General features: G+C 36.7%; 1 protein-coding gene across 7 annotated transcripts in view; it reads left to right on the top strand.

Moving 5' to 3' along the window:
* CDK14 (cyclin dependent kinase 14) overlaps positions 1 to 23,574 on the top strand; it is a 472,565-nt gene that overhangs the window by 174,109 nt on the left and 274,882 nt on the right. For all 7 annotated transcript variants that reach the window (XM_077788157.1, XM_077788154.1, XM_077788164.1 and 4 more), the window contains 2 exons: positions 7,681 to 7,801; positions 18,826 to 18,919. In XM_077788157.1, coding sequence (XP_077644283.1) covers positions 7,681 to 7,801; positions 18,826 to 18,919 — 215 coding nt within the window. The remainder of the gene's footprint in view (positions 1 to 7,680; positions 7,802 to 18,825; positions 18,920 to 23,574) is intronic.

Below are 23,574 nucleotides of genomic sequence, written 5' to 3'. Positions count from 1 at the left end.
GATGTGCTCTTCATCAAAATTGTCCAGGTATTTTACAGCTAGACAGGACATGATGGATCAGCAAAACTGATCCCCCTGGAATAAATCACTCCATCGATGCCATCCCAGTAGCCATGCTACTATTGTTGCCTTTTGTCCAGCTGCAGGGTTCACTTCAGTGAGTTGTGAACCCCTTCAGTAGGTGGAGAGAGCAGTACGTGGCATCACCTTGTCACTGCCAGTGTTGTATGGTCCGTTAACAAACAAAATTACCTGAGGGTAAACACTGGGATTAGATGTTCACAAATGAAACTGTCAGTGAAACCTAACTTCTGTGTTTCTGTGTGGATTACTGTGAATCACTGCAGTAGCACCAAACTGTGCTTATTAAACGGATCTTCAGCTGTCAGGTTTAATACAACAGGGAACTAGAAGGACTTGAATGATACTGATGCCCTGTATACAACTGAGTTGCATCTGGCATGTGTTCAGTTCTCTTTGCACCTGGGTACAGGGGAAGGCAGTTTGTCTACATGATGATTTTCTAAAAAAGATATGTGGGACTCAGATTCAGTCAAAGGAAGAAACTCAGAGTTTCTAGCCACACAGAGGCCTGGGAAAGTGCTGGGAAAGAATGTAAATAATTCTTTATCTCTCTTGTTTTTCACATTGTTTATAGTTAAGTTCTATCACTGTGCGTCAAGCACTCTGCACCAATGGTGGTGGGTTGTTTTCACTTCAGAACCAATGGATTTGGTCCTTGCAGAGCTCTGTATAAAAGAGCGGTGCATTTTGAATAAACAGAGTTTTACTCTCACAGCCTTCTGAATCAGAAGTCCTGATTGACAGCAACAAGATAAGTCTTGGAGAGAAAGCATATTTATTTCTTTACTGCTGTGTTGTATTTAACCCGCCTCATGCCACGCGTCAAAAACCTATCAAACAATAAGTTATCCAGGTACCAGTTGAAAAGGGCTGGTTCATTTTTACTTGAATGCCAGATGGATTCATCCAGAAATGACCCTTGCTCTCCTGCTTTTAGTTGTAAATGTAGAAATTGCAGTAAATTCTTAGCTTCAAACACAATAGCCTGCAGTAGCTTGTTAGCTTCTGTGTTTGGTGCTTGATGGACTGTTATACTTCACCAAATAGGACACTCATAGCTCTCAATTTGTCTCCATACAAGAGTGTTCTCCTGAATATATATTTTTTTATTATTATTGTCTTTTCTGGGTTCCTTTGATTTGTTTGTGGAATATACTAATGGTGATGAAATATTTTTACCTCAAAACTGTGTGAAAGTGGTCTGTTACCTTTCTTGTCTCTGGCAAGTTCATTAGTCATGTCTTAAAATCCCATATGTAAATTATTACTATTACACAAATAATTGTCCGGTATTGATTAGACTCATTCATTCATAGCTGCTTCCCCATTTTCTCTCTTTTCTCAAGGAATATTAAAATATCCTGAGATGTATTAGCTCTCATTTTCAGTGCAGAATTATTTTCCGCATGTTTGTCCTTTCTAGAACTTCCTCCCTGCACTCTGCAGATCTTTCCAATTTAAAACCATCTGTTCAGCAATTGTTAACTCTTTGCTTCAAACCTAATAACTTCACTGTGAAATGAGTAATTCTGACATTTTTACTTACAGCCTTATTAAAACAGTGGCATGTTCTTACTAAGGCATTTATAGGAGTAGAAGGCATCATCTTCTTATTGACTTTTTATGAAACAACAAATTGTTAAGTAAAAATCCAGAATCTGGAAGGCAAGATTTAAATCAATCACCTCTTGAGGCTATTGTGAGCATGTATACCCTGTCCATAAGGAATCCAGATCTTTTCTGTAATGCAAAAGTTACCTTTGATGTGAATTTGCTTGCTGTCCTTGAGTCCTGCTAGCTTTTACATCTATGTGAATGTTTATAATATTGATGCAGTTTGTTTCCTTTTTTTTTTTCCTGTCCACACTGTTATTTTCTACCTCCAGACTGTAGCAGCACTTGAACATATTCATGCTGACCCAGGATGCCATGGGGGTAGATCTATTTTCCTGGTGTCAAAAGTGAAGTGTATATTTCTTTTGTATTTCTGTACCACTTTTTGCACCGTACCCAATTTTTAGTGTGTTTTTTTCTGCTTATAGACAAGGAATAAATTTTCCAGTAATGGTACATGTTCAAAATCAGTGTGCCTTTTTTCAAAATATATTGGAAATTATTTATAAGTATTTTCAAGCAAAGAAATAAAAAGCTTTGCAGCTGTGATAGCTTTCAAACAAATTAACCAAAGGGATCTTATAATATACAACCAAGATCTGCGCTATTTCTTGTATCCCTTTTTTCTATTCCCTATGATTGTTTGGGAGGCACAGGGGGAAGGAGAGGTTATAATGAAAAAGATGATGCTGGATTTGTTGGAAAGGTGCAAGCACTTTTCACGAGTGCTGGAGCCATTCTTTCTGGTAGCAGGAAAGTATTTCTGTCTCTCCCCATTCTGTAACCTGTATTTGTCAGCTGACAGTTGAGTCCTATTCACAGACTAGAATAATTATCATCTGTGTTACTGTAAGTGATTGTCTGAAGACATACATGAGATAAGACTTATACGGGAAAATAATCTTTTATTACAACAGCTGATAACAGCTGGAAAAACCAGACAGGCTGAGAGGCACACATGCCTTTTGTCTTAATTACTTCTCTCTGTCTCTTGAAAACTGACTCCTGCACTCCAGTTTGGAAGACTAGTCATTGCTCCAAGTGCATTTTGGGAATACTAAATTGAGATCCTAATTAGTCTTTCTTTGATTGTGAGTAACTCTTATAAATGAACAACACTATCATAAGCTAATGGCTATATTAGGACCAGGACATAGGATGCTGTAGGTAATTTATCTTACTTGAGAGGAATTTAACTCAGATGCTCTGGTAAAGCTTCATGAAGTTGGAGACAGATGCATTCAGCAAGCAGCAGAGGGACCTAAAGACTGCAGGACACTTTTGATTGCCAGGAACTGGCTTTTGACCACTGACCACTTCATTGAAGCAGTGCCAGTGTCTCCACTCATTTTACTTTTTTATTTTTTGTTGTCACTCAAGTATTCACTGAATAAACGTGCTTCTGTTGGAAAACGAGCAGCTGAGTAAATAGGTTAAGTTGACAGTTCATGATCTACAACAGAATACATTAGCAAAATTTTAATACTATTACTGACTCATAGCTACAGTTCAATAAGCCATTTACCTCAAATAAGTAATTGTTAAATAAACAAAACAGGAAGCTAAAAAAAGGACATAAATAAGCTGAATCAAGGAAAAGCAACAAGAAAAACACTTTATTTTTTAGTATGCTTGCTAGAGCCTTTTGAAATATATCTAAATCAAAAAATAAGCTGCTCAAAACTTTTAAAGTACAATAGAAAGGGAAACCATGCACATGGCTGCTAAGCCTTTGTTTTTGCAGACATGACTGGTTTTCTCATTTGCAGAATCATATTTGCTGTGAACAAAGGCTTCCCAATTGTCATATGAAGTTGACTAGGAAGCTATCCTGCAGCTAGAAAGGTATCAAATATTAATATTTGTGCTCATGTAGCCAAAGATGTGTCAAGTCTGGATGTAGCTGCAGTCTCTTGTACAAACCAAATACAATTTAAAAATTACAGTGATAAATCAGTGCAATATGTTATGTCAATAACTGATCCTAGGTAAAATCAGATACATCCTCTGAGTCCAAGATACAGCCAGGTGAAGCGGAGACAATTGTGTTTACCAAGCAAGAAAATTTCTTCTTAAAAAAAGAAAAAGTTTTTTTTTTTTTAAGTTCAGAGTAGGAGGCAGCAGGGGATTTTCTTTGTTAAAGGCATAAACATACATAGGCATAGATCATTCACTCTGTATTTTAAATACGAGGTTTCCCAGGTTTTTGTGAGCTGTTGTTTAATGAATGAGTTAAAATTAAGTTGTGGTTTGTACCACAGAGCAGCTAGATGATGTTCTGCAAGCCTTGCAGTATGTAATGCATCAAAACAGTTTCTTCTTTCATTTTGGGTAAATAATGGTCATAAGAAGTCAGTGCCTGGAGAACATTAAACATTGTCTGCCCTTCCCATAATTACATACAAGTTCCCCAGTGGCTCTGACACAACCTTAATTTTCAAAACTGGGACTTATGCTTGGATTCCTTCTCTCAAAATAGGGCTGCAACAGCAGGACATATGTTGCCCTTTTATTTTTTGTAAGACACAGGAATCAGAGGGGAGTTCACTGCTTGTCAGGAAATCCTTCCTCCGCCTTCCCAGGCTCAAAGAGTGCTCAGGCTGCAATATGTAAATATTGTGTGCTCACCTCATGATCCGCCACTTACCTTTGGCTTTTATGTGCATGGGCCATTAAGATTTGAAGTTTTGATGATTCCCTATAAGCTCTGTTTTTTTAAAAATGAGATTGTCATTCTTCCTGTAGTGTAACCATGGAAACAGACAGGGAACCCTAAAAGAAAGTGATCGAACATGCTGTGCTAATTAATCCTACCCTTCAGTTTTCTTTCAGTTGAAGGATGTGCTTAAATAAATTTTGCATGAGTAAGCATATTTGGATATGCAAAGAGGTATAAAATATGTAGCAAGTTTTCTTGCAGAAGGATATCTGGAAAAACCCTGGTAACTGTCATCTATTTGTATCTGGACCATCCAAACAAGAAATGCAGTATCTTGGTGTTTCAAATATACATTTTGATAGCATTCTTTTTACACTGTAAATATATCTGAAAGATTAGAGTATTTTTTTCATATCTCATGTGTAATGAGATACATTTGCATTAATTTTGAGTGAAAGTGTTCATTATTGCTAAATGTATTCTTTATGCAGAGCAGAGAATTATTCAGAAAAAGCAGAGGTTGCTCCCTCCTTGCGAGAAAGCAGCTTCTCTGAGGCATTAGCCTGATTCAGGTTCTGTCAGTCCTGCACAAGGGGAGTGAGTGACCGACTGAACAGTGGGACTGTGTCAAATTTTCCCCTTCCAAATTTTAGCTTTTGTAAGTATTTTGCTTGGTTTTCACTCCTGCTTTCCATTTTCCCTTTTACTTTCCAAAACAGTGTATGTGGCCAACTAGGAAACCAATTGGCCACAACTTAAAACATGTAGCCTGTACTGATAAGCCTTTTCTTATGGTTTAATTCAAACTAGAACACCTCTTAACATGGTGGTGCTGTCTGATTCCCATGTGGGGCCTCAGCTTGCTTTTACAAATTAAGATTTTGTTTAAATGTTTCTCAATTCTGTTAATGATCCTCTTATAACTGAGAAACCAGGTGCAGTGGCCAACCTCAAATGAAACTTTCGTAGTGTTTGTGAATGAAGAATGGATTAAAGAAAAACATTCAGTTTTCCAGCAGGCTGGGACTAGCCCAGAAGGACCATTCTTTGAAAATAAAATGGATTTTCATTAATCTGGAATGGATTAGAGGTGAAAGAAATCTAGAAGCAGTATACTGAGGAAACAGCATGGACAGCATTCCCAGCAGGTGGGGGGGACTGTTTCCACGCAGTCGCAGGAGGGGAGTAAAGGTGTGCTTTGGCTGACTATAAGACCTGCAGAGATGCATCCTTATCAGTAAAGTGGCAGAAGCCAGCTGGCAACCATGGTTATGATATTATTATTTGCAACATGATTTCTGATATGGACAGTTGAATACTCATTTATCTCTACATGGAAGGTTTCTGGAATGTGTGGATCAATGGCTTTGTGTCGTGAAAATTTGAGTTTGTCATCCTACAAGCTCTAAAGTTTTTTGACAGTTTTCCCTGAAATACATGATGTGGCTTCTTCAAGAGGCCTTTCCCTTACCTTGGTTATGCCTCTTCTCCTAGGAAAACTTGGTAGAAGATTAAAATTTGCAAACAAATTTAGTCTTTCTCAGACAAAACCAATGGGGAGGGCTCAGAAAGGCAAAAAGGATGGAATCATTCACCATCCAGACTTCTCAAATCCTCTCATAATTTTTATATTGCTTAGTAGTAGTTGGTCCATATCCACAAATATGGTGGATATCCTGGTCCATATCCAGTAGCAGGGAATACTGTTTCAGTTTAGTCACATGGAATATTGATGCACAGAAACTCAGCTAATGGTTCTGTGTGCTAGGAATAGGAACTGCTCACCAGTTAGAGCTGTTGGTGGTTGCTGATTTCCTAGAAGCAAAAACCTTAATCTGGAGGCAGAGACACTGTGGAACACATGATGTAACCTCTCCTCTTTGGGGCTGTACCTGGCCAGCCCTGGATTGTCTTTGTAAGCCAAATAGTTCATCAAGCTGATGGACAGGTGCACAAACCTTAAAGAAATGGAGGTCTGCAAATTTAAAAAATAGTATTCATGTTTCAAATGTAATTTTTAAAAGAATAGATCATTGCATACAATTCAGATTATTCCCCTACACTGGTCTAATTGCTATAATCAGCTGATAATGCAATCTGCTGGCAAGATTGGCCATCATTGCTATGGAGATATATTCACTTATAGTAAATATTCATAAATAGCTTTTCTAGCGTATCAAGAAGAAAGGGGCAAAGAATTCTCTTTTGCACTCTTTCAGGAATTCTCATGTTGCTTATTTCTTTCTGAGTGTATGACTTTGCTTCTTTGTTTCTGTAAGGTGTAACACATGACCTTCTGTTATAGTAATTCCATTTATTTTCTGAAAGGAAAACCAGTAGTTCGGGAAGCACCCAGTACTGCATTCTCCTGATTTCCATTACTGGACATGCAATGTCCAGTGTTCCCAGCAAGGAAGTGGATGTTCTCAAGGCGGTAGCTAGGATCAGCTAATTTAGAAAAAGCATTTTCAGGCCCGTGATAGGAAGAGTCACTTTAGCCCGGAAGATCTTTTTCCATTTCTGGAGGAGAGAGTCCTCTATAGGAGAAACATACTTGTAAACTTCTCTGTTTAGCATATGATGATTGCTCTTTTACATAGATTGTGTAGTAACATGAATTATTTTAAATGACTGACAGGCTTAAAACACAATTATTGTAAATATATCTTTGGTAGGCCACAGATTTTATTGAAATGATTTCTGAAATTGGAGCACTGCCAATATGCAATTCTTGAGAGAGAAGATTTTTTCACACACCATTTTCTGCTGTATTGCTGCAATATTAATATTTATTTGAATTGTAATGTGTAAGTGTGTCTACAGCTTTCAAACATAAACTTGAATAAGCAGGCTGGTCTTTGCAGTGCAAGCTGTTGAAGGTTTCCTAGGCTTCCCTAAGAAGCTAAATCTCATCTGTGGCATCATTTGTCTGGGAGTTTCTTTTTCTAAATAACACCGAAATGGAAGACTATTTGTGCCTCAGGATGAGCAGTTAATGGCAATTAAAATCTTTGTTTATTTGTCTTTTATTTAGGTATACCACTGTATATCTTTGCATCTCTCCTGGGCTTGTGGTTGTCATTATGAAAAGCATATTTTATTATCCCTTCATAATATTCACAGCTCTGTTTAGCCAGAGATAGATGCTGTTTAATGATAGATGCTACCATTAAGTAAAGTACTCCAGTTATGGAATAAAAACACTTTTGCAACATGCCTGTCACATTATGTGATAGGTACTCATATATCCTTTTAGATTGTAACTGTACAGCAAACAATTTCTTTGCTTTGCTGACATTAATTTATTTGTGTTTACCCCACAGGTCTTGCAAGAGCTAAATCAGTTCCTAGTCATACATATTCCAATGAAGTGGTAACCCTATGGTACAGGCCTCCAGATGTCCTTCTGGGATCAACAGAATATTCCACCTGCCTTGACATGTGGTAAGTGTAGATCTATGTAGATGCTTCAGCTCTTGGTTTTTTAAGACATGTAAACCAAATATACAGTGGGATCATTGGTACAGGTTAAAAAACATATGTGTAGTGATATGTGTGGTTCATGCAGTGTTTCCCTGAAGGAATCCCCTCCTGCCACCCCACTGGCTGGCACCTGCTACCAGCTGTTGACAGTCACAGAAGTCACAGAATCAATAGGTTGGAAGAGACCTTCCAGGATCATTGAGTCCAACCCATGCCCTCACACCTCTACTAAACCATGGCACTGAGTGCCACATTCAGTCTTTTTTTAAACACATCCAGGGCTGGTGACTCCACCACCTCCCCAGGTAGACAATTCCAGTACTTTATGACTCTTAATGTGAAAAACTTTTTCCTAATATCCAACCTCTATTTCCCTTGACACAGCTTGAGACTGTGTCCTCTGGTTCTGTCAGTTGTTGCTTGGAGATAGAGACCAACCCCCACCTGACCACAACCACCTTTCAGGGAGTTTAGAGAGTGACAAGGTCACCTCTGAGACTCCTTTTCTCCAGGTTAAACACCCCCAGCTCCCTCAGTCATTCCTCGCAGGGTTTGTGTTCCAAGCCCCTCCCCAGCCTCGTTGCCTCCTCTGGGTGTGCTCAAGCATCTCAACGTCCTTTCCAAACTGAGGGGCCAGAACTGGACACAGCACTCAGGGTGTGGCATCATCAGTGCCGAGCGCAGGGGAAGGATGACCTCCCTGCTCCTGCTGGCCACACCATTCCTGATACAGGCCAGGATGCTCTTGGTGCTTTGCAAGAGATTGTAGTCTGACTTCTGTAGCCTCAGTGTGTGGCACTTTCCTGTGGTGTGAAACTTGTTTTGCAAAAGGTAGACTTTCACCGTGGCCACTTGTAGCAAGGAGAAAACCAGAATTCTCTGGTTGTGAGCATAAAACCTCAGTTCTTAATCTACTGTATTTGGTAGCAGTTAATATTGTTGAATAGTTTTCTTTCAAACCTACAGATTTTATTTAGACTTGCAGGTATAGAAGAATAGTTTGATTTGTATCATATATATCACCTTGCTCATTTTTGATTACATAATTTAGTCCTGTGTTGAGCAAGGAACAAGGAAGGTATTTGGTTTTTTGACTATTAAAATCAATCTGAAACGCCTTAATTTATTTTGTAGTTTTTGAGGTGGTAGGATCTCTGTAATCTGTACAAATTCTGAAATATGGAAAAAAAATCCTCTTCCTTACAAGGAAAGGAAGATGCTCTGGAATATATTGGGGTTTTATTTGATTGCTTGTTTGCTTTGAGGTTTTTTGGATTGGTTGGGTTTTGGATTTTTTAATGCATGTTTGACTTTTTAAATCTTCACAACTCAATCTTTGATAAAAAATTCTACTGAGGAATTTTCATAAAAGTACAGTAATTTTTTTGCAGTTCACTGAAATATCTTTCTTTAATACAGGTAAACCAAAGTTAGAATTATGATAATATTAAAATCAAGGGGTAAAATAAGTTAAAAGCACCTTATATTTTCATATGGTATGTGAATAATATTTTTAAGGTAATCTTGCAGTGTAATACTGACACTGAAGACCTAGCAGTAAAATTTTTTGGCTGGGGAAGGGAGCTAAACATGAGATTGTATTTAGTCCCATAGCTGAAATCAGAGATTATGGGATAAAAACAGGTTTTCCGGAAAAATCTCGACTCCTGGGGGTGTGATTTAGAAATCACAGGATTGTTTGATGTGAAGGGGTTACAGAGTATAAATACTAGAATATCTAATACTGAAGTGAGTGGTTAGTATAACTGGGCCCTGGCTGCTGCAGTTCCTTGAGCTCTAAGGGAAAGTGAACCAAGAGGTAAAAAAGGCCAGTGAGAAAACTCCAGATGTGCCCACTGTGATACTACAAGTGTGCCAGGAGGGCAAAGGCAGCATCTTCTGTATCGTCTGGTTTTCCTCAGACCATTCTCCATTCCACAGGTCTAAAATAATTTCCTTCTGGCTCTCAGTTTCTTACCTATCCTAAAACTGTCCTGTTTTCCTAAATATCAGGTTCAACCTGGTGTCTTCACAGGTTGCATACAATCTCTGCAGCCCATCTGCTCCTGATGTTGTACAGTCACCTCTTTTCCAAGTAATACCTCAGATGCCCTCAGCAAGAAGCTCAGCTTGCTTGGGGTGAGGCAAGACAGCTGACTCAGAGAATGGAAATAGCTGGGAGAGATAAATAGTCCTTTCTGCTCACCTTCCCATAGTTTCCTCTACATATGTTCAGTTCGTGAGCCCATTGTATTCCTGTGTGTCTGCACACACATGAGTCAACTTGTAAATTAGAGACAATATACAGAAACAGCTACAGAAAAATTTTAATGCTTTAATAGGGCAAACTGCTCAAAAAAGCACTTTAAAATGCTTTCTTTTAGTTAAAAGCAATATTGGAAACTTATTGTTTTACTTTTCCCAATTAAAAAAACACTGTACTGTGAAACTGAACAAAGAATTTTAAAACATTTTTTTATTGTTGCTTTATTTTTTTCCAGAAATAAAAATGGTTTTCTCCAAAGCTTGTCAAAAATAGATCTTTTAACATTCCCCCCAACAATGATTTTAATAAAGAGGTATTAGAAGGTCCAACCAAAATATGTGGTGCTCCTATAATAAAGATTAAGTCATGTAGCTAATTAAAAACATTTAAAAGCTACTACATCTGCAGACTTGCAGCATGTCCTTCATAATAGTATATTTACATTCAAATTAGAGGGGCAGCAGGAAGATCAAGGAAGGACTTTAAATGCTACTTCGGCAATCTAGGTCATTATTTTGTTTTCTGACAAAAAGGACTTGAGTACTGGGGAAGACCACAATAGTTGCATCTTCAGTGATATCAATAAATTATGTTCTCTTGCACAGAGCATTTTATAAAGGCCTCAAAAAAATCCTGGTGCTCAGGGATCAGAGGTGTGTGTTCTGTTGCAAACGAAAAACAATGTCAAATTCCTCTTGTACTCAATTTGTAGCCCTTACAATATTTTTTCTGCCCTGTACAAACGGAAGAACTATGAAGGGCTTAGGAAAAAGGGACCTAGTAATACAGGTTCTTTCACATGGCAGCAATTTGTGCAGGGGCTCAGCCACGTCAGAAATCAGATGAGAGCAAATGTGAACTGTGTGTGACAGAAGAGCTGTAGATTTTTACATCTGTGCTTTGCTGGCTTGCCTGAGACAGCAGTTCAGTTTGACTGTGAGGTGTAGCTGCCTGCTAAGGTCACTTGTGCTTACTTGGCACATCTGACTGAGCTCTGCTGGAGCCCAGGCAGCCTTGGGGCTGTGCTTACACAATGGTTGTACAGAGCTGAGCCATAATTACATTAAAGCCATTTAGTGGCTTCCCAGAGTGGGAGGAAGGGAGACATGGAGAAACCTGTCTACCATCAGATTCCAAGATAATTTGGTAATTTGTTATCAAAAGTGTGTTTGTAGCATTAGCATTTTTATGCAATTACTCGCATTATGTCCTTATGGCAGATAGTGTGTGCTCTCCTGTGTCGTTGTTGATGATCTACATTATGACAAAACTAGGCAGCCACTTCACTAAATATTTAAATAATGTTAAGGTAGAAAGCACAGCTGTTTCCTCTATTTAGAGAAAAGAAAAAAAAAAAAAAAAACAGGGCTTTTTCTATAGCCATGATAAATGACATTTCATGGTGGTTCCTCGGGAACAGAAAGTGAGGCTCCCACAGAGTAGAAGACCAGCTGCATGAAAAAAGAGTCCAAATATTAACCACTGGACAGTGGCTGGGAAGCAGGTGGCAGAGGCTGTGGGCTATTTTTACACTTCATTTGCTGGTGTAGAGAATTAGAATAGTAACTAAAAGCTAATGATCCACATGAAATGTTACATTTTCCTGCATTCTTTTTTAAATAGCCACTGGTATTAAAATAATATTAATGAAGATGTACATGCAATAGTGGTGTCAGGCTGGTGATGGAAATCAGTATGTCAGGATTTGTGATTTACTGCTGACAGTGTTTGATACAGTAGCATTATATGAATCCATTATGCTACCCACAACTGCATCAAAGAGTTGTGATAACCTTTGATATAGCTTTTTTTTCCCTCCACCTTAGTGAGGACTTACTAGTAGCTAGGAAAATGGTTTTGCATTGCCTCTGGTGTAACTTGCCCTAATCCTTGAATTTTACAGTCCTTTGAAAGTCAATGCAAGGAAAATAGGCTTCAACACATAAAGGGTTTATGGATTACTAAAACCCATATGTAAGTAACACAGGAACATAGGGGAAAAAAATCCGTAAATTAACCTATTCTATTTGTTCCTTACAGGGAGAATATTATATTAGTAAATGAAGCAATTTAAAGAGGCTATTAAATCCATTTGATTCTGGTAATGCATGCACTGCTGCTACATCTGGGTTGCTTACATCAAGAAGTCACCAGGGATATTTTATTTTGAAGTGCAGCTGTCTTTAAACTGTGTTTGCTAACAGCTGGCAATTTTTTTGCATATTCTGATGTTTTGTTTATAAAAAAATACACTCTTAGTCACAGTATATGTAACCAAAGCAGTCATGAGCTGGGATATATTTTAAATTCACTTCTATTAACTAGCATCAGCTATGTTTAGTATTGCAAAAGAAATAAATAAAAAAACTAGGCCAGTAAAATGTTACAAAATTCCTTCTTAAGTCACCCTTCTTTATCTTTGTTATATCTAGGTTGTTATACATGATTTCAAATCTGAGTTTAATTTAGGGAAAACTGTTCATACAAAGTTTTTCTGTTGTATTATTAGAAAAATAAATGGTATGTGATAACACACCACTTTTCACACACAGCCTGCTAAGAGTGTGGATTTGAGTACTCACTATAATTCCATGCATGCTTTCATGAATATTTGACCAATGAAGACCTGCCACCATAATTAAGACATTCATTACATAAAAATTGATTTGGTCTTAGACACAAATGCACCAAATTATGGTTTTTACACGAGGGACATTACAAAGACATTTTTAGCCTGTTTCTCTTGTAAATGGTTTGCAGTGAGAGAAATGTGAGAGCAGTAGTCCCAGTATGCCCTGAAGAAATACTTCTTGGGGCTTGAGAGAGAAAACAGCATAGGGCAAATTAGCTCTTTTGCCCTTGATGAGCCTCAGGATTATGACTTCCACTCCAAAGAAATGCTAATGTGTAGGATTAGGGTATAAAGGTAACATTGCAGTAACTATAAAGGTATTGTTAATAAAATTTCTCTCTCTGTCAGTGAGTTCTTCAAAAGTTTTATCAGCCAAATTAGCTTTTGATTGGAAAATTCTATAGGATCCAAATTCATAGAAATGCTTTGTGTGAGGAAGTGAGGAACTGTCTGGGTCTGTGGTCATGGGAAATGCATTTCAGTTCCTGAAATGCTGAAATCTAAAATCCACTTTTATCCATTTGCAACACCAGATTTGCTGTTACTTTTTTATTGATAGAAATATGTTTCCTATGTGTAAGGAAAATGCATTATAAAAGTATCTGGATGCAGAAAATGAGGAAGTACATGTTCAACAAGAAAGTGTCTCTTGGCAAAATGCTGCTCAAGTTTAAGGAGTATTTTATTTTCCTGAGCTTATTTTCACTCTGCTTTTATAGAATGAGTGAATCCAATAGAAAGAATCCCACAAGAAGGGATCATGTACATTTTAATCCTCCATTAATATAGTATTTCTTAATATAGAAACTGAGTATTGCTACAAAGCAAAAAAAAAAAAAAATAACAAAAAAACCTGGAGCTTTTATTTCTAGGTATTCAGTGACACATGCATGAACATGACTACTCTATTCTTTTGTAAGTACAATTACTTCAAATCTGACTATAAAGAAATACCTTGAGCTATCAGTTTAGTTTTCATTCATTGCATATGCTTCCTGCACAAATTTTAATGGTTTTTGTCATCATGAAAGGAAAATTTTGGTTATCTTATTTCTGAGGTGACAACTGCTGTTTGCCTTATTGCCACTGTATTTTTATCAGACTGTATAATCCATTAGATGTTATTTCTTATATATCAAAGAAAGACAAATTCCAACCAACATGAATAGACATTTTAATGAAAGACAAATTCCAACCAACTTCAACATTTGTGGATATTTTGGTAGTCTTCTGCAGTAGAAATAAATCAGATTTTTGTCAGTTAAGGAGAAAAAAGTCCTTTGTTTTACATTCCTTTCCCCCCAAGTTTGTTTTCATCATTGTGTTGATCAGCAGGATGATGAAGAAATATGACATTTTTTCCTGAATAAATCAGACAAGATAAAAATCTCTTTGTCCTTACAACATGTATATTACCAGGATTTTATGGAAGATGCTACAGTATTGCATCTTGGTGACAAATCCATAAAAAAAGTATAGCAGCAGGATTTTGAAGGGGAGTGTGTGTAGGTTTTGTAGGGTTTTGTTTGTGGTTTTATTTGTTTGTCTGTTTGCTTTTTAATTCTGATATATTTAGCATTACAAACAGTGTGTAGTTTGGGAAGCTTGAATGTTGTTCCTTTGAATTTCAGAAATCTCACCAGGGATTACTGAAAGGAATTACTTGGCTTTCATAAAATGCCTTCCCCCTCTGAAGTCAAACCCTGCACATAGAAAACAGGCTTAATGACTAGATAAAAATATTACGTGAAGACCCAGCATAGGTTTTCATTGCAAAGGTCAGGCTGAATATTATCACCTGCACTGAGCCTGCTACAAAGCAGATCTGTTCAAGGCAGAATATTGAACACTTTAAAACATATATAATAAGAATATAGGGTTTCTCTATACTTGATTTAAGTATAAACTAAAACTTGGTTTGGAAACAGCTCCTCATTCTGGAGTGTTTCTGTACTTTCTTTAATGGCTGCATCAAAGAAAATCATAATATTAACTGAAGGAACCATCCCTTACATATTGTGCCTTACCAAAGCTGTTATACTTTTTTTCTGTTTGTTTTATAATATTCAAGTACAGATATGCTGGGGATTCTGTAGCAATAAGGATCTTTGTTAGACAGAGACAGAAATGAGAATCCCTAAGCTAAACCCATAAAACCAATCTACCAGTAAGAAAGTTAATTTTAAGGGAATTCCCTTCTGAATTATAAAAGCTGTGCAGAAAAAGGCCAACAAAAAAAGAAGGTTTCTGAGGCATTCAACTTCATTTTTACAGGCTCATTTACTATGTCAATTGAAATGCAGGAGAAGCCATTCAGCTGTGCTAGTAACTCCTACTCTATATAAGGCAGTACAGTGATAGCTAAAGTCCCAGGAAATCAAGCAGGACAATAGAAGAGCAATATTAGATGTCATGACCATGTATGTTCTCATCAATATATATGTAAGTTTAGTCATGCTTTTTGTCATCAGAGAGTAAACCACCCATTTCAGCATTATATGACTTTTACTTTGCAAGTTTAACCTCTGCCATTGCAAAGGAAAGATCTCTGAACAACATTTTAGCATTATATGGCTTATTTTTCCAAACTCAGAAGTCCTATAAAGAGAATAGGAAAATCCAAACTGAATACACCAAAATTTGTTAAGGTAATATTATTTTGTCAAAAATTATTTATATGTGCTTCCTGAAAATGTCATTGTATGGTGAACATGCATAAATTTACCTAAATAACATACCCTTGAGATGCATGCACCTTAAAAGCCTCTATTTCATGTTTTAAATAATCTTTGCATCATTGAAACTAGAGCTGGGACTGGTGTATGTGATCATCCTGTCCACTCTACTGTTAATTCAAATCTGTTTCCTGAAGAATATTCTTAAGTATTTCAGCTTGTCTAGTTTTACATTACAGTAAGTGGGTTTCAAGTCCATTGGGAGACTGGGATATAGCACAATTGTTAATTGTATTTCCCTAATACTCACCCTAAAATTTCTATTTCCTAAAGGCATTCTGCTATTTCTAGTTATACTATTTTGGATCTACCTGCAATTCTGGGAACCATTAAAATCCTAATCAGTTCTACCCTGTCCTTCATTTTGCATCATTTTAAATACAGAGTCATCACATTCTCCCTTGACCCTCGGGTTTTCTTGTAGCCAAGAATGGCATAATTTTCTTAATTTTTTCCTCAAAACCCAGTTTTTCTGACATTATAATAGTTTTTGCTTTGTTCAAAAGCACCTCAAAACTGTTTAAAAGTTTGTGAGGTCTACAAAAACAAGACAAAATTTCAAGGCCTTGTAGAGGTGTTATTTCTTTTCTGGTTTGCAGTGTGTGCACTTAAAGTTTGCAATGCAGGGATCCCATTACAGACTCAAGTTTCTACTTACTGTGATCCTAAAATTCAGCAATACCCCTATGACATCTAAAATACCATCCAGCAATCTTTAAGCCATTATGTGTTGTTATGGCTTTCTGGGTCTTTCCTATCCATTTCCTAGTTCAACATCATATTTCTTCTGTATTACTATTTTCATTTTTTTTAGTATTAATTTAAACTTCTCTTTCTATTGACTTACTCATCAATGTGTTGAACACCATAACCTTTGAAACCAATCTTAAGCTTAATTTTCAAGTGGGCTGAAGGGAACAGCAGTCTTCCAGATCAAATCTTGAAGGCTGCTTATATTTCTCTCCCCAATTATTATAATACCCTTTTGATTTTTGTATTAGGTGTTTGTTTAACTCCATGACTCTTTTATTTCAGCTTGCCACTAAATGGAATTCTAGGCTGCACAAGAGTCCAAGACATATAATAGGATATAGGATATATATAATAGAATTCTTCTTTCCAAGCAGGAAATTTTTATTCAGTTTTTCTTGCTGTTCCTACTTGGTTTCTTTGCTTATACTTGTGTCAGAACCACTAAAAGTGGACAAATTTATAAATAATGTAAAGCAATGCAAAATTTGGCAAAATCTTCCTGCTGCCCTTACTGCATTTCTGTTCAAACAGCTAGATGAAGATTCTCTGAAGATTTGTATATGCTCTCAAGTGATATGCTGGTTTAATCAAATGCCTGTTTTCTGGTTACAAGAATAGAACTGTGATCCTCTTTTCTTTAGTCTAAGTTCAATTGTTTTATTGCTCATCTTGAATAAATGGCTCCTGGCTAAATCTCAAATTTTTCCTTGCCTGAGATGCTGGTACTGTTTATAAACATTTGACAAAGATATATTGTGCCTATCTGTGCCTAATGAAGCACTAACCAGACTAAATGATGAATGGCAGTTTAATCAATTCAGTTCATTTAGAAACCAACAGAAGCATATGGAACATAAATTTTAACCTCTCTTTTATAAACACCTGATTTATTCTAAAATTTTGCCTGCAACCATGCTTTGCAAAGTTTTCTTCCACTTTCTATGCCATGAGGAGCTTTACTTAATACATCTATGCTCTGGGTTTTAGAATTAGAAAATGGTGATGTATATGTAATTTTCTTCTTCAAAAATTTGACTACCAACCCTCATTGTCCTGAAATGTACAATTGTTTCATTATTGGGTATTTGTCAAAGCCTGAGAGATGAGTAAAGCACAGGTTATTTACTGATACTTCTAGTTAAGTGGTATCTATAAGTACTCAGCTCTAGTCTTAATGAAAATATGCAACCTGTTTTCATTAAGTTGTTTTATTCTAGAACCGCTTCCTCACCAATATGTATATACACACAAATCCTAAAATTAAATGCTGCTTTCTGAATGCATCATCATGATGCATAAGCAATGAAAAAGTAGGTAATTACTACATTCCAAATAATTTACTTCTAAAAACAAAGTTAAATTAGAGGTTATTGATGTGATTTTTTGGTAAAGAAACAAAACTCTCAGTTTTAGGGGGAGGTGGTGCTGTAGTTAGTTGCAAATTCTTAGTTCATTTTGATATATGTTTTGGGGATTTAAACATATTATTACTTTGAGTGAAGAGTGTTTTTGTGTAGTTGCTTGCACAGACATGATTGTACAGCATATGTGGGTGTTTGCATGTGAAAGTTCTAGAAAAATGTATGCAGAAAAATGTAATTGAAGAAGTTGAAATATATAATCAAATTCTGCATCCTGTTGATAGCCAAAAGGGAAGTTTTCTTTTGAAATTATTTTTGCTGAGGAAGCAAGCGACTTTTGAGTTGTTTTCATCTGGAGAAGACACAAGTGCAAGTTTGTAATTTGTTTTTCTTTTGAGATGCAGAAAGTTCACAGTTTATCTGGAATTTGAGATGGAGTCAGAGGCTTTCCTCAACCTTTGAGAATGCATTCTTTGTGTTGTAGTTAGTGTGCCTCAGATATTTTTACTCTCTGATTTGCCAATACTTCCTCCAGTGGCTTAACTCAGTGGGATGAGGGTGACTCATGTGGAGTACGTTGTGTGGGAAACCAAGGACAGGAGCTGTAAAGGAGGTGGCTGGTGTGGGGAGAGGAAGGAGCCCATGGCTTCTCAGCCCTTTGCAGGACATCTCAGCCAGAGCTTCTGGGGAATGGGCTCAGCAACTTTTAAGCTTCTTTCATTTATACTGGAAGAGGGGAGAAGAAATTCCAAGCAAGTACATCCCCAAAGCATTTGGGTGGTAGTTAAGTTCAGTGCCTGTGAGCAGCCATGTGCCCTTTTCCTTTTTGCTCACCTTTTCCCAGATTCTTCTCCTCCTATGCTGAGTGTGCTTCCATGTCGTTGGTCTGACCCCGTTCAGCTTTTCCCAAGGATGCTCTCACTGCCATTCCCACATCTCCACAGTTTCTTCAGGAGCATAACTATTCTGCTTGGGAAGACTAACACAGTAATCAGCAGCTGAGCCTTTATTGGTCTCAACACTCACCAATGATATTCCTGCTACCTCTGTGCCTTTCTTCAAACACCTGAGAAGTGTTCATTTGTATACACTGATTTTAGCAAATGCACATTTGTCCTTCCCACTGGCATAAATCTAAAAAAATATTTAAAACTTGTAAAGGAGACAAAAACATTATTGTTGGCTTTTTGGTCTATAAAAAATCTTTCTAACCTTACCTTTATTTTTTCCTTCTGTAGGGGAGTGGGTTGTATCTTTGTAGAAATGATTCAAGGGGTCGCTGCTTTTCCTGGAATGAAAGACATTCAAGATCAACTTGAAAGGATATTTCTGGTGAGTTCTTTATTGCTGAAGTAAGACAACAAAGGATCAATTGATAGATGTTCACATGTTTCTTTGTGTTAGGAATTAAATTACCAATAAAGTCAAGGAGCAGAAGCCCAGTCCACAAGCTAGATACTGTTTACTTGATACATTTTGTGTAAAAAGTTCTATTTATAATTTTTTCACATAATTTTTTGTTTGTTTTTTGTTTTTTTAAACAAAGAGTTTTATGCAAGTGTGAAAAAACTTTCAAATGTTAGGCAATGGAAATCCAGACAGTTTGTCACCCTTACTTTGCAGAGGACTGCTCTGGATGGCCTTTTTAATATTCTACTTATATTGTAGTGTTAATGCCAAGTAGTTTTTTGTTATATAGATATATAAAGGAAAAGTAAGATAGTAAGTGAGGTGAGAAACAGGAATTCTGAAATCATGCCTAGATTCAGCAGGGATCCTTGGCTACAGCTTCTGCAGCCTGGTTAGGGCCTTCATGTGGGTTGCTCAAAGGCACTTGTGACACATCTACATTGTCAGTGAAAGAAAAGGTAATGTGTCTCAAAAGTAATGATAATTTGTACATTTTTCTACCCAGGTTTTAGGTTTTGAGTTTTCTTTGTTCGCTTGGGATTTTATTTTCATTTGCTCTTTCTTCTGTTATGCTCTGGGTTTGGCCAGAGCAAAACAAAAGGGTTTGACCCCTACAGAAGGTTCAGGAACAACTTTTCCTGACCCCCAATAAAGGTTTGTATCTGCTCTGATGCCCTCCTGGGAGCTGTGCTGTTGTGGAGTGGGTTTGTTCAGGGAGGGCACTGCTGACCTGAGTGGCTCCTGGTGCTGTTGTGTGGTCAGCAGGGAAGGTATCGTAGGAGCAGCGTTTACCCCAATGTGTCAATCTCTGGGTTGCTTCTGACCATAAATTTAGGAGGGAAACATGAGCATGCCTGTGCTTTCAAAGGTTATTTTGTCAGTAGTCATTTATTTCAAATGCAGAGTATTTATTTGGTATTCTTTCTTGGTCCATGGGGAGAGGAAGAAAGTCTTTCATAATACATTTAAAAAATTTACATTCTTCACTTTATTCAGCCTTGCTTGCACTCTTGTCTCTTCTGTTGGGACATCAGGGAATTTAGCAAATGCTTTTAGGAATGACTCATAAAAATATCTCTCTAAAACAAGGCCGTACTTGATTGTGATATAAATATAACTCATTTTCTAGAAAATATTTGGTTTTTATGTCCTGTTGGCTAATACCCTGAAAATTCTGTGCTGTGAAAGAATGGCTATGCTGCAACATAGACAGGGAGCAGCAGTTCTGAGCAGTTCCTGTGATGTGTCTCATTGCTTTGTTTGCTTGCCAGCTTATGTATTTTAAGCTAGCAACTTCTGAGGCTTTTGTCTTTTAAACAAATTGTGCTTTTCATTTATTAATTTGAAATCTTCTTCTTATTTATAGAACATGAAATTTTGAAATAATTAATTCCTCCTTGAGGGCTCATCTCATTTATTGCAGTAAAATCTGATTGACTGTTTTTGCTGTTGAAGTTGCTGTTGAAATTGAGGGCACTTGTAACAGCAGAAATTAGGTTCTTCCTTTAGCAGGGCCTTATTTGCAATTTATTGTATGAGATTGTAAGATATAGTGCAAAGAGTGATAATGATGGGTGTATAATATAAATCTATTTTTGTATGCCTTCTGTAAACCTTTTTTATACTTCTATTTTTTTCTCTATCCTCACAACTATTTGCATGTTAAAATGCCAAGATAAATGCAATCTAAGATGAATTCTGAGGCCTGCCAATTATTTTAAATTTTGTTTTTAAACTGAAGTTGAAAACACTGAGAACAGTGTTGAAATAACAAGGGATAATTTATTGATACTCTTTCTTTAATTTGATCTTTTGCAAACCATCAAATAAATAGATAAAATTTTGGTCTGGATGTTTTATGATCCATTGCAAATGAGAGTTAATTTTAAATCACAATTAATTAGGCTTTCTAATGGTAGTGTCTAGTTACCATTAGCTAAATAGTTTCAATGGGTGCCTTCCTAATGTACTCTAACTATCATTAAGGCTTTAAGTTATCTATTTAAAAGTTATAAACCAGAGGATTATTCTTGTTTGGATTTGTATTTGAACAGAGGAATTAAATTCATTAATTCTCCAGTGAGTCATATATAGTAGGGTAGTTAATAGCACTGAAGAGCAAAGTGAATCAGGTTGTTTTACCAGATAACTAATATGATCAACTCCAACAGTGAGCACTTACGTGGCTGTGAAAGAAACACGTCAGCCAATAAAAGACTTTTGCAGAAAAGAGTTCCCATAGTTTGTGTTTTCAGCACCCACCAGTGACAGTTCTCTTATAACAGAGGACTCTCTTCTGAAAATGGTGGAAGGTACAGTCCACCTTCACTCTGATCCAGTAATCCCTTTGTTCACAGCTTGGAACAAAAAGGAACATTGATCTTTGTCATATCTGCTGCTGTTGTTGCTAGTCATAGCTACATGTCTTTAGTGTGTAAGGAACCAGGTTGCAGCTCTTAGATAATTGGTTACATTGTAGTACAAAACTGGAAAAATGTAAGAAATAGTAGCCAAGAAAAGTGATTAAAATTTAACATGAAAAATAATTTAAAAATATTAAATTACCGATTTCCTATTGTTTAGTGGCCATTATTATGTAAATGAAATGAAATACATTTTATGTACATTGTTTTAGTGATTATCAAGTTGAAATCAGAGAGATTCTCTAAATGTTTTACTGTATCTCTACTGCTGGCCTTCTTCACGTATTTACATAGCAAAAATAGATGCAACACACCACACCACATGTGTTTCTTCCTTATTATGAATGGTGTTTATTTACGTTTCATAACAGCTTAATTAAGTGATTGTGTATAGTAGATTGAGAACAATGGTTGATCTTTCAGTTTTGTTTAAGGACTTTTCTCTTTAAGCTTGTCTCGTCTGACTTGTATTGATTCAATTTGTGGGTTTTTAAATGGTAATATACCCTGATTCTCTATTTCTATTACAGCAGCTGTTTTTAATAAGCATACTCAGGTTCAGTTACAGCCACAAGCCTCAATAAAATAGCAAGGGTTTATACACAGGATCTGTTCTCAGAATCAGACCAGCACTTGGAGATGTTGATGAATAAGCAGCTGCAAGTTGTTATTGTCACACTTTGGATCTGATAACATGAATTCTTTTTTCTGCCTAAAATTAAAAGTGTTGATAAGTTCTTTTTAAAAAACTTGAAAAGAGGTTTAACGGTGAATAAAGTGCCTTAATGCAGAGGTGTTTTGGTTTAATCAGTATGCAATTACATTTTTGCTCCTGCTTTTTTCCTGCATGTTGAAACTGGGGTTACTTTCTGGATCAAAATGTGTCATGGAAAGTAAGAAAGGAAAGTGTAGTATCAAAGAATTAAATCATAAAGTCATTAAGGTTGATTCTAACCTTTGACTGAATACCACCTTGTCAACTAAAATGAAAGCATTAAATGCCATGTCCAGTCATTACCTGAACCCTTCCAGGGATGGTAACTCCAGAACCTCCCTGGATAGCCAGTTCCAATGCTTGACAACAATTTTAGTGAAGAAATTCTTGCTGATGTCCAGCTTGAACCTCCCTGGGCGCAGCTTGAGGCCATTTCTTCTTGCTCTGTGGCTGGTTTTTGTAATTACAGCCTGTAAGAGCTAACAATTCTCTTGCCTCAAAGTACTAAACTAATGATGTGTCATCATCATTTCCAGCAAACTTTTTGCTTTGCCATTCTCCGAGACAAGCAGCTTAAGTTTTTGTTGCAAGGTGCTAAATCTGATGGACTGAAGACATGAAGTGGTAATCTTGGCATTTCTACTTAGTCTTGCAGTATGTGCAGAAGACAGGATGCAACTTTGATCAAGTGCACATTGAGTGGTTAAAATCATGAGAATAGGAAAAATATGTGAGGCAAGCTGTTGATTCAAAATAAAATTACACAAAATTGGGAAGTATCATTTGGCTTCTGATAAAGAGTAGCTAAGATCATTATCAGTAGTTTATTCCTGTTGATCATTTGTCAGCATACATATTTCTATATGCAAGCTTTGAGTTTTTCACACCAAGGAGAATGTGCCATTGTAAATATAAAATTTAATTATGTCTAGAAGTTTAAGCTGCACCAAATGCCTTCAAGCTAGCCCTGTAACACGTAAAAAATTGACAGCTCCTTGGATCTGGTAAAGATCAGTATGAATTAGTAGAGTGTTAAAGCTGATTACACTGAGCAGCCTGCAGTATGCTTGTGCATGCCACACTGGAGATAGCAACTTAGTTACAGCTCTGATTTTTATATAAGCATGTGCTTTTATACTTGCTGTTCTTAACAGATTCAAAACAGATCAGAGTTGAATCTCTTGTGTTAGCTAAATTTTACTTCTGCAGAGATTTTTTTTTAAAGTAGGAACATATTTCTCTCTTTCCTGTTTTACGTGAGCTTTCTGAGAGACACAGTTGATCAAAGTGAATTTTCCTCCCAGGCTCTGAAGTCTTCCCGATAAGGGAATAATCTGTGCATTGCCTGAACTTTAGCCTTGGTGCCAACTGCAAGCAAATTAGATTTCACTGCAAGAATAATGTACAAAGAGTTCTCCTGGTACTTTGTAGCTCTCTGC

This window comes from Lonchura striata, chromosome 1 (assembly GCF_046129695.1).
Source record: "Lonchura striata isolate bLonStr1 chromosome 1, bLonStr1.mat, whole genome shotgun sequence".
NCBI classification, from domain to species: Eukaryota; Metazoa; Chordata; class Aves; order Passeriformes; family Estrildidae; genus Lonchura; species Lonchura striata.
Note: the sequence above shows the minus strand (reverse complement) of the source record. Positions and strands in the feature narration are given on the sequence as shown.